This window comes from Haemaphysalis longicornis, unplaced genomic scaffold, assembly GCF_048455015.1.
Source record: "Haemaphysalis longicornis isolate Haplotype H1 unplaced genomic scaffold, Haemaphysalis longicornis Haplotype H1 scaffold_81, whole genome shotgun sequence".
Taxonomy (NCBI): Eukaryota; Metazoa; Arthropoda; class Arachnida; order Ixodida; family Ixodidae; genus Haemaphysalis; species Haemaphysalis longicornis.
This window is the reverse complement of record NW_027526449.1, coordinates 656954-669290: the sequence shown is the minus strand read 5'-3', so window position 1 is coordinate 669290 and position 12337 is coordinate 656954. Positions and strand designations below refer to the sequence as shown.

The following is a 12337-nucleotide window of genomic DNA, read 5'->3' as shown; positions in this document are numbered from 1 at the left end:
GTATGCTGGCTTACTTCCTAATAAACTACGTGCATGGAGAGAGTTCCTTTATTTTTCGAATGGAGAGGCGTTCACTTATTGATAAAGGTACTGAAATTACAACCATAGAAAGACATGAGTGAAGATGGTACACATTCCATTTTGACATTTCGGTCAGCCTCATCATCTACAAAACACACAGAGGTTGTTGGCATGCTGCTTTTGGTGTTGGGCCAAACGTAAAATTTTTTTCGACTGGCAAAACATTTCCTTCCCTGTCTGTCACTTCCTTCCTAAAAATTGAGTTTACATGTCTTCACAGCAATATCGTCGTTGACATAAAACAAAGTGACTTTTTCGACAGGTAAAAATATTTTTGTTTGTCATGTGAAATCAACATCCTATTTTTGAATAATTTTGCTCCACCCACACGTTTTTTGCCCACGTTGCTCTTTGCTGCATAACAGAAGAAAAACTTGGGCCTGGGCCACAGGTCGTCCAACCGGTTCACAATGTGCAACCCTCAACGCCGTCAATTTTTGGCACATTTACGTTTGCTAATAATTTGGGTACGTACACGTATTTTCAATAGCTTGAATCCAAGAACGGGCTTACCAAAATCGCAAACATATAATTCGGCTCACCAATGAAACAATATATCCCGAAAGTGTGACTTCCGGGCGCCAAAGATAAAAATATTTTTAAGCGTGCAGTTTACGTGTATTCATTTCCGCATAGTCTCGTATACAAAAAGGGAATATTGCGGTGCTGCCCTTTGTAAAAATCTCTGTTGGGTTAACTATGTGTTACTGTATTTTCAGCGTGCAAGTACTAACGTATGTTAAACAGAGCAGTGTTTCAGCCGAATATACCTTAACTGGGTATCGTGGTCCACAAATACAATGAAAGAAAGACGTCCAAGCGAAGAATATCAAGAACATGGTAAGTGTGGCCGAGGGTAATGCCGCCACAGTGCGGCAGATGATAGAGTAGAACGGAAACGCACATTGATTGTGCATGTGTTAATGGAGGTGAAGAGAGCTTTGGTCCATGTGAGCTCCAAAAAAATTTGCCGTAAGTTTGCCGGTGGCATTTTTAACGCCCACGTTCTCTTGTTTGGGCACTTTTCCTCAGGTGCACATTTTTTGGCATGAGACATATTTCAACAGAAAAACATTTCCCTCGAAACCACTGCTCTACTCAGAGCTGGTGCGGCTGTGATGGACACATGAAATATACGGCGATGTGAACAAAGTTGTGAAGATCGCCCAGGCTAAATTTTAGTGCACCGAGCCGCTATAACAACTTTCGAATTGTGGCTTCACAATTTTTAAAAGCACACCTGCCGAAGAGAATCACAAAACAAGCAGAGCCAATGAAGCTACTTTCAGGCTACAAAATATTCTTACAACTCACACTACCCCTTCCTCTGCAACGTGATTACGTTTACCTAACGCTCAAAAACTCTAACACTATCCAACTCACCATAATTTTCTGCCGCGATAGGGAGTCATGTAAAAGTGCCGCAGAACCATTTGGTTTTTGCTTGGCCAAAATAACAAACCCAGTAAGTTTGAAAACTCAGCGTGTCAGTCACGAAGACGAATAAATTAGCGAATACTCGTGTATGTATATACACCTTGTTAAAGGGCCAGAGGGCGACGTTGCAATCATTGTGAGACACCTTACAACTGCGGCAACACCAAAATTCTGGAATAAGCGGATCGCGCGTGGTGCGTTTGCCGTGCAGTGCACAAAAAAACAAGTCATATTCCAATTAGCTCCAAGAGATACACGTCTCCGCTACTGCCTTTGTCGAGACTTCGCCACAACGCATGTTAATATTCAACCGAAGCGCTCAGGGAAGACATTTGCACAAATACTGTGGGGAGGCAGGTTATTTGATACAAATACGATATCTATTCTGCCACACTGCCCAGTAAGGTATTCCCCAATGTGATAGTGCAGAGTAGGTTTTTGCATCATATCGTATTTGGTTCCCCTAGTCTGAGAATACCTGACACGTATATTCTGAATGATCGGATACTATGCGACCCTTTGGGAAAGCGGAACAAATGATATTTTCAACTTGGCAAGACGTAATTGAAGAAAAATTGTTGATTTACCGCAGCCTAAATTTTTTAAGACACAACAACGACGCCATCATTTTTAATCGCGTTGGTACCTCCATTCGGTTGTTTACGATACCTGAAACGGCAAGGCCTGAGCCAGAGAGAATGCCACCGCTGGAGACTCCACTACTCAGCCTCTGTGCTGCAAGTTTTCCAAGACCAGCCAGCAAGACACCTCCTGAGCCACCCGGAAGACCTCCTCCAACAGCTGTAAGACGGGTGCCTAGACCTGCCCCAAAGTGTCCACCAACGGCAGGGGTTTCCATGCGTAATCACACACAAAACGATCATGCATTTTTTACATTGAAGTGCGTATATCATAACGTTTAAAATACCTGAAGTGACTCCGCTTAAAGCTAATCCACTGGTCCCGCTCACGAGGCCGCTTCCGAGGCCGGCGCCACCATGACTTCTAATAGTTCCCAGCAAACCGCCTGCGGAAGTTCCTCCAAGGACGCCTTGCAAAGACCCTCCGGTGGTGGAGGAAGAAAGGCGTCGTGCAGCTAACGCTGCGCCTATGGTTAGGAGTCTTTGCCCTGCATTCCCACTTGACCGGAGCCCGCATCCTGAAACATTCAGAAAAAAATGCAGAAATTGGTTGGCACAAGAACAGAGTACTGTTTACAAAAATTGGCTAGGCAAAGCGAGCAGTAACGGGATCAATTGTATAGTTTTTTAGTATGTGTAAACAAAGTCTTCACAACGTTGACAGATAACCACGGTACGTTTAATGATCTTCATGACGGAGTTGGTTTTAGTACTAGTATTTCTTTATTTCCGAATACGGTAAATCCTGGAATAAAATGTCATAGGAGCAGCAGGTCAATGAGTCCAGTGTCATTTAAAGCAATAGCAATAGCAATAGCAATAGCAAATAGGTAAATCGTGACAATCACATACAGATCACGGGAACTAACCATCACACTGTGTCGCAGAGAAAATTACAAGGTCGAATGTTATGCGTTACCTTATCGAAAAGAACAAAATAACTGTTGCAAAAAAAAATAATACAGAAACAGCAAGGGAACGAAAACTGAAAAGAGCGAACATTCGGAAACTAATACAGTCCAAATATATCGCTTAAATGGTCACACACTCGTGCAGGGAAATATATTTGCCAAGCGCTCTCAAAGCTTCTCGGCTATTGGCTGTTTATCAACGTTATCAAGGTATCATCTAGTGCTCGCTATTCTGTTATGCACCGCGGAAAGTAAGAATCGTAGAAGACCTTGCTCGTACAAAGATATTCCTGGATGGTTTTTTTGTGTTTGTATTGTTTTCCCCTTGCCCGATTTATTGTAAGTGATAACCGGGTAGCTATTCACAGCGTGTGGTGTATCAGTTGGTACAAAAAGTTTAGGCGGTGAAATTTTGAGTGACTTTCAAGCATCGGTAGTTTAGCGCTATGAAGCAGAGGGGTTGGGAAGTCGGTGTATCTGTGTCTGTCATACCCCTGTTGCTGGTGCACTTTCAATCCGTATTGAAGCTAAGCAAATGACCTTTCGAGCGCGCTGTACGCATCCCCGCTGCTGTGCGGCCCGTTTCAAGCCCGATTGAGAAGTTGCACCGGCTGTACTCCCGTACGCCATATGGCGACAAAGAAAGTATTTCGTGGCCGGCGCCTGGTAATTGTGCGCCGTCGTAGGTATACGTAACTATATAAATGTTATTGCAGGTCTTTTTCAGTCAAGTTATTTCAGATAATTTGTGGCGTCAGTCAAGGTTATCACATTGTCTACCATGACAAAGTGAAGGCGAGAGTATTACCGCGTTTGCCCGATCGCGCTTGGAACCTTAAATCGTGCTTGGGGCGGCAGTATATAGAGCGAGCGGGATTGGGCTCCATTGCGATTCAAGGCTGTCGTGTATCAGCGCTCGATCCGGATTGAGCTCGATCCGGTTCGACTCAATCGCCATTGAAAGTGGCCGTGTGACAGGGGTACTCAACACAAAGCGGATAGCCCTGCGGTGTATTCTTGATAAAATGCTGCTGTTTTTGCGCTTCGGCGGAAGCCACACTTAAGCATTGGCCTAATAAGCATGACGAATGCGGCAAAGTTTTGTGCCGTCAAACGCGTGGTTGAAGGTTAGTTTCAGCATCGCCTATTGTATTTCTCAATGCCAAACGCATCGCCCGCTTCACAATGGGATTAAACGGGCCGCCTGCTTTGGCCACATGTCTTTAGGTCGGGCCCCATACTTCACCGGAATCACCTGACCACAACTGAATTCGATAGCATCTTAAGCCTGGTTGTCAAGGAAACCAATGTTTAAGGTTATCGAATTAGCGGCGCTCTGTCCTGCGATCGAAAACTCAGCGACGCGTTGAAGCACGCGTTGCCAACGTTGCCACTTTCCACCATGCGTCGCCCAAGATAAACCATGCTCGTGTCTACATCACTCGGAAGGCTAGCAATTGGGTAATTGTGGCAGGACTAGAAAGAAAGGGCTTGGTTGGTCGCTCGGGGCTTACGCGTTTGGCGCTGAAAATATACAGGAGGCGAATGTTTTTATAACATACCTTGTTTGATGCCTTTTTTGTTTCATTTTCTATCCTGGAGTGAACCTAAAGTCAGAGGAAATTGTGATTTTCAATTATTTATATTCTCTAACGTTTCTCAACAGCAGGGTTGTTTAAGCCGCGTGTTATCAGTCCGTCGTCCCAATCATCATCCTGGAGCGGTGACGCCACCTCGCGTCGCCTAGCAAACCCTGGCGCAGCTGTGTGTAGCATCGCGCTCTCTTCACTGGCTTAGGCATAGCTCCACCGAGCCTCACTACCGCCCATCAAGCATTGATGCCCTTGCGCAACAAATGGTAAAAGTTTCGTCTAAAACGGCGCCGTCCAGTTCGGCGCCAGGTGAGTAGCTCACAAAATACTAAAAAAATACCAAGTGCTTGTGAGCATGCGCCTCGTGAGGAGCGCCCGGCGTACACCAGCTCGACCTTCAAGAACACACCGCCTAGCGTTCGTACGGGATCTCTGGCGCGCTGTTCTTCATACCAGTTCACATGCGTTCGCACCTGAAGTCGGGAGCACTGACGCCGAGTTCGCAAAGCCGGTTTGAGCCGGTTCAAGCCAATGTATGTGCGCTTTACTATGGGACAGAGTTGGATGCCTGTAGACATTTTGAAACGATCGGGGCTTGCCAGTCATAATGAACTTTCTGCAGCAAGTTCGCAAAGCCATGGGAGGTGCTACAGCCGGGCCTCCGACGAAGGGAGAGGGGCCGCAAGTTTTTCTGTTTCTTCAGCACTGCACCACTAGTGCAGGCTGCAAAATCTGAAGTGCAGAGAACTATAGCGGCCCGGCTTGTTATTGCAGCTCGTTCGTTGTCACGCTATCTAGCCACGGCACTCAGAGGAGCCGCGCAACTTTACCGAACATCGCTCCGTGGCGTCACGCTTCCGAACAGACTTCGAAAAAATACCCACTTGTCCCTTGATCGAGCCTCGCGGCCAAGAGTTAAAGGCATGCTTAAACAAGCTGTTTACATGATCATAACCCTTCGAAACTCGTGAACCGCTGGTACTTGTCATAGATCTCCCCATTTTTTTAGCGCATTGAAAACGGCACGCACGTTTGATGCAAGATCTGTGTAATTAGCTGGCAGCACCCGCGTCCATTTAGTTAGGAACGCTCACTGTGTGTTTCTGACAATAGTACAGTGAACTAGAATACTTGGGCAAAAACCGACGCGTTGAAAGCAGCGCAGTCAGGCTCCGTCACGTGCGAGATGAAAGCAAGCACAAAAAGAACAGAAATTTCTCTTGTGCTGTTCCAGGCAGAGGGCGCGCTAGCACTGTGATGGCAGGAACTTGAATTGCATTGGAAAAAGCCACCGTTCAAATAATCAAGAGAGGAGTGATACAGGGAGCAGAAGAGCTTGAGGCGTGGTAGAAATGAGGGTAAAACTGTTCCACAGCCCCTCTGGCGAATTATTCACTGCTCTGCACCTCCGATGATTTTAAGTTGAATGGAACTGATTTTTTTTTTACATTTTATATGAATAATCTCCCTCGTAGACCATGGTTTTGTTCTATGACCAGCTTTCTTATAGTGGGAACAAATTCTTTCCACTGTAACAAACTTTTTTGCCAAGGCATCATGACTGACTAAATGTTCGGAGCAAGAATCGTACATGTTTACTATCTAGTGGGAAAGATAGGTGCTTATGGCTGCATAATTTGCCTTATTGAATGTTGTAATGAGCTTGTTATAATCACGTGGCCGGCTAGGTGTCGGTGCAGGCAAACTTGGCAATATTATTTTGTTTTCAGAACACCATTTAACTGCATGGACGCTAACCTTGTTATCCGGAAAGTGGTCTCCTGTAGAGATAAGGTGTAAAGCAGAAACACGTCCTTCCTGTACTGTGGTAGGTGTAGTGACATGCTATGTAACGTATAAGTAAACAGACATCTACCACTAGGTCATTGATACCATTGCCCGTCTGCAATGAGCTCTAGGTAATATCAGGTAGGTTAGTGTATCCCGCCATTACTACAATAGAAACAGTCATGTGCTATTGCTTACCGCCAAACAATATGCTAGTTATGCTAATTTGACATTACTGGGCTTGTAGGCACGCCCGACTAGAGCCCACCAGCCTTTTAAGGGTAGCTTGACCTACCGAGCTGCGACATTTGATATAGATGGCATGAGAGGGAAGGCAACATTTTTTCTGTGGACAGGTGCAACGCCCCGCCTCTAGATTGTCTATCTTTACACACAGTCGTATAACCCGGTGGACCGCTTTCGAGATCCTGAATGTTATTGTGCAAATAGGTTCCGTAATAGCGGCAATATCGGTAGTAAACGATATCAGCGGAGGCTCAGGTTGGCCAACTTTAATTACTATGCTGACCGCATTGATACTGAGCATGGGACCGGTGACTGACCCTGCGCGTTCCGCTATTTTCCCAGCTTTCGTTTTTTTACTTCCCTACTATATTGTTATGGTTTTAATCACAGGCACAGAGATGGTTAAAGATGCGTTCCTAGCCGTCCACCAAGCAAAGCTTGTCTTTGCAGTCACGGTTCACTTTATTTTAAGCCCACAAAATCTATCGTATGTGACGACCAGTTGTTCACTAGTCCTCACGAAAAAGTATTCCGATCCTTTAGGCTTACTGCACGTTTGGAAGATAGCAATGTTATCAGGTTAGTCAAGCAATTTTAGGAATATGAGTGAGTGTTTTGGTTCCCTCGGTGATATACTTGGCCGAGGCGGTGTCTTTGTTTAATACAAGACGTATGTACTTCTAGAATATCCTTAAACATTTACTCAACTAGTTTTGCTATATTTGCACATCACAGGTGACAAGGTTAGATTGTCGGCATCTGTTATCCAGCCTCTCGAATTTTCTGGTCCTTACCGGGAGTTTGTGTTCTAAGTCAGCATTCTTTCTTCACGCACTCTTGTACCGGTTTTTGCACACTAGCAAATTTTCTAATTTCTTCTCAGTTGTAAATAACTCTTCTTTGGTCACACTTTTTTACTTCGTAATTTGCTGGATGTTCCCCGGAATCCCCGTCAGCTGTTTTATAATTTGGTCGTTAGCGAAGTTCTGGCTGGTTTCAACGTCTCCACTAAGTATTAACAAAATTGCAACAAAAACTTTCACGCTACTAATGGTCCTGTTTATTGCAACAAAGCTGTCTCTGAACAAGGAGCTTCAAGTGTATTTGAGGTGGTTCTTTAATGTTCTGTGTCTGTTCTGAACTTATGCATGATATGAATACGGCATTTTTATAATGCAGTACGTATGAATGTAAAGGGCCCTTGGACGAAAGCGGGAAAATGTTCATAATGGCGGATTAAAGAGAATATGATTAGAACGTGACGACGCCTTGAGCTTCAGAGCTTCTACGGGCAAAGTGGAGTTCCCTCATCATCATCACCATCATAATAATAATAATAAACATCGTCATCACCTTTAGGACTTCCCTCAAAGCTTAGAGGGTCTGGTGTCGCGTGCTGTACGGGGCGAGTTTTAGAAGTTTTGTTTCCAAGGTCACTGAAACCACGTTTCAGACGTAAATTTCAGGCAAGTGTCTTCTGGTGGCTTATTTGCAGGATCTACTGACAAGAAACACGTATAGCATGGAAAGCCGTCCAACCAAGACATGTTGCAAACTAATAGTAGTGTCCCACTGGTGTGGCGTGAGTGTGGCCTATTTGCCGTCTGCAAATTGGTATTTGTTAGTTCTATGTTGTTTCATAGGGAGGTATTTACCTACGCGTGTTTTATCGCGTGCAATCTTGAAGTGTATTTGATTGTTCTATTCCTGCTGCTATCTTTCGAGGAGGGTCCATCGCATAAACAATTTCTTGTGCCGATATGGGAGCAGAGGTTGGTGCATGCCACAATCAAAAGGGGAAAGCGAGACAATGCCTTTTAAAGACTCTGAGGAAGCTTGTCTAGGAGAAATGTTTATGTGATACAGCAGATAAAAATGACACTTGTGAGAAAAAAGAAAAGAAGGAAGAAAAAGTTGGAAATAACACCTGCAGTAAGGTCTGAAAATATACGACCGGACAGCGTTATTTCAACGCCCGGGAAGGGTTTCAAAAGGGAGTTGCTGCGTTTTCGAGTTATGCGTTCTAAACACTGAATATCCTTCAGGAAAGCAAGACTAGCCGAAACCCTTGTAATCGACGTGGCACCGAAAAGAAAGAGGCCATCAACCCTTGGGTGGAAAAAGAGGTTGGCTTGTAAGGTAGCGGCTGCGGGGTGTTGATCAGTTTGAGGGTGACTAAGCTGACAATGTCAGAATTCCAAAGTGCCTTTTTTTAATTTCATAGACGCACTGAAGGTTTGAGGTTTTCCTGAGAGGGAGAGAGAGACACAGAGCACCTCATTGGGGGATCCTGAGGTACAGGGCTTCATATGCGACAGCTCCTTTCATGGTCTTAATCATCAGCTCATGGTTACCTTCAGGTAACCAGGTCAAAGCTGTCTCTCATGTCTTAATTGAAGTGATCTGTGGCTGACCTTTCTCCACAAAGCATACCGTGTAAATGGCCAGTTTACGTAAAAGAAGAGGCGTGCTTTCTCGTATATCTCACAGTTATAACCCACCTCTTGGTATCCACTCAGTTACCCTAATTGCCCGTCGGTTGTCGGTTCGTCTCATTACATGGTCAGCCCAAGTCCATTTCTTTTTTTTCAATTTCAACTATGATATCTTCTACTCTAGTTTGTTCTCTCATACAGGATGCTCATTTCCTGTGCCTGCGTATAACTCCTAACCTTATTTATTCCATGGGCGGTTGAGCATACTTAAGTTTGCTTTGTAGTTGTTTTGTAAAGCGACAAGTTTCAACTCCGTAAGTCCACACTGACAATAAGCACTAATTGTAGATCTTTGTTTGAGGGACCGAGGGAGCATCCTTTTTATTACTTGGGATTACTTACCGAGAGCTCCCCAACTCATACCTATTCTGCGTCGGATTTCTCTCTCCTGGTTGGGGTCAGCCCTAACCATTTGTCCAAAGTAGTTATATTCTTTTAATTCTACCGCTTAGTTTACTAAGCTTGATTATTCCACATTTTTAGACGTATTTATATTAATGTTTAGCCCAACGGCTGTGCTTTCTGATTGTGGTTTCTCAATCATTGTTTGCAGGTATTATGGAGTCTCACTCAGCAAGACTATGCCGTCCGCAAATATCAAATGGCTCACCTATTCCGCGTTTATCCTTAATTATGTGTTTTCCCACTCAAGCCTCCCAAATACCACCTCCAGACATGCTGTGAATAGTTTTGCTGAGTCTGCCTGTCATACTCCCTTTCGTATCCGGAATTTATCGATATCCGCCCTTGCATTCCTTATAAATGTCTGGGAGTGTTATGTACTTATCCTCCATTCCCTGGTCTTATAGTAATTCTAGCACAACTGCGGAAAGCAAAGAATCAAGGGCTCTCTGATAGTCTCTAAATGCCATGTAAAGGGGTTTATTCCGATGTTTCTATCACTTCAGGGACGACATAGATGTGGTTTATTGTGGAATTCACTTTCCTAAACCCAGCCGGCTTTCTAAGTTGTTGGCAGTCTAGGCAGTCACCTATGCGTTTAACCATAACATTGGTAAATACCTTGTAAACCAATGAGGGTAGGCTGATGGGTCGGTAATTCTTGGGGTCCCTGGGACGTCCCTGATGTATCAGAATAATATTGGCGTTATGTCACGCTATGGGCCCTTTTTCAGTCTTCAAGCAGTCCCAAAGTAGTACAGCAGGCTTTTTCGGTACAATAGCTCCTCCATTCTTCAAAAGACCCTTTATTATGCCATCGTCACGCACAGCTTTTCCTCTTTTCGTGCCTTAGGGTGCCATTCCTACCTCCTTTTTAGTTACTAAGACATCGCAAGTTCACCTTGTACTCTAAATAGTTTCTCCTGGTATAACGTCGCTGGCATACAGCCTGGTGTAGAATCGTTCAGCTACATTTATTATCTCGTACAAGTTGTGTGTAATGTTATCCTACTCGTCTCTCAGTGCGTAAGTCTTGTTTTGCCAATGGCTACCTTTCTCTTAGTTGCCTCAAAGCTTCCCCCTACTTCCAGCGTTTCCTCGATCACTGCATTGATTTATGCGCAAATGTTGTTTGTTTTACTTGTTTTAATCAGTTCCGACAGCTGGGCTAATTGAGTTTGATCTGCCCTATTTTGCAGGTTCATGTTCTTACGCTTTGCCATTCATTCATTTTCTGAGTTTTTCTGTTCTTCTATATACCTTGCTTCTTCCACAGCACCTGCTGACTCTGTGATTGTTGTTATTAGGTTGTCATTTAGCCTGGTTACACTGACTTCGTTCTGGTGAGCTGTATGCGGGAATTTGTTTTGAAGAGACATTTCATACTCCAGTGATCTGGTCTTAACTCCATGGGGGGTTTTAGTTTTTACGAGTTTCCTCCTTTGCCTTTTCAGATTCAGCTTTAGCTTGCATTCAACTATCCTATGATCGCTGCTTCGAGTAATGCTTAGCACCCCTACATCTTGCACAATAGCTGGGTTGTCACCTAAAATGATACCAATTTCGTTTTTTGTTGTACCATCGGGAGTTTTTTAGGTGTATTTCGTTTTATTTTGCTTGTAGAAAAATGTCTTTAACACCGTCAGGGTGTTTCTCACTGGAAATACCACCGGTGTATCTCCTAAACTGTTGCAATTGTCTATCCCGAACATTCCCAGTGGCGTTGCTCCACCACAGGCACTTCTCCACTGACCTTTCTCCTCCATCCACCTTTGTGGATCACGTCACCTACAATAACGTGTTTGGCCGATGTATTTGGACGGAGCTACCGGAAATCTCTAATTTTTGTCAGAATATCTACAACGTAAGTTCTTATACTTTCACACTCCTCCTTCATAAGGTCCTAGGGCATATTTATACCAAATTTTAACCGCCTAGTCCAAATAATTTTACAGATATCAACGTTTTACGTTTTTGGCGTGAAGGTGCCGCGTCGAGTAACACGTAGAGTTAGGTTTCATGGCAAGTAAAACAAACCTAGCTAACTTCAGTCACAAGCATACCTCGGCAAAGTTGGCGCGGTTCACTCAAACTCACTCACAATTTTTTTTTTCGAATCACCACTCACTCAAACTCAGACTCAATGCTGAGCAGCACATCTGCGCTCACTCAAACTCAAACTCACATTGAGCGCAAAACTCAGAACTCACTCGGACTCAAAACTCAAAATGTACTCAAAACTCAAAATGTACTCAAACTCAAAATGAACTCAAAACTCAAAATGGACTCAAAACTCTAAATGTACTCACACTCAAAGTGAACTCAAAACTCAAAATGTACTCAAACTCAAAATGAACTCAAAACTCAAAATGTACTCAAACTCAAAATGGACTCAAAACTCTAATGGGCTCAAAACTCAAAATGAACTCAAACTCAAAGTGAACTCAAAACTCAAACTGTACTCAAAACTCATAATGTACTCAACCTCAAAATGTACTCAAAACTCACAATGTACTCAAACTCAAAATGTACTCAAAACTCAAAATGTACTCAACACTCAAAATGTACTCAAACCCAAAATGGACTCAAAACTCCAACTGTACTCAAAACTCAAAATGAACTCAGAACTCAAAATGGGCTGAGAACTCAAAATGAATTCAGAACTCAAATGGCCTCACAGAGGTTGAGACAGTGAGAGAGTGAGAGTGTCAGAGTGAGAGCGTGAGAGTGAGAGTGAGAGTGAG

General features: G+C 43.9%; 1 protein-coding gene across 7 annotated transcripts in view; it reads right to left on the bottom strand.

The window, feature by feature from the left end:
* The window catches only part of LOC144150942 (uncharacterized), a 120321-nt gene that overhangs the window by 83040 nt on the left and 24944 nt on the right, over positions 1-12337 (bottom strand). For 6 of the 7 annotated variants that reach the window (XM_077682242.1, XM_077682245.1, XM_077682248.1 and 3 more), the window contains exons 2-3: positions 2447-2677; positions 2188-2340 (exon numbers count right to left, since the gene is read on the bottom strand). In XM_077682242.1, the coding sequence (XP_077538368.1) occupies positions 2188-2340; positions 2447-2677 (384 nt within the window). The remainder of the gene's footprint in view (positions 1-2187; positions 2341-2446; positions 2678-12337) is intronic. The other variant, XM_077682246.1, reaches the window with a different exon arrangement.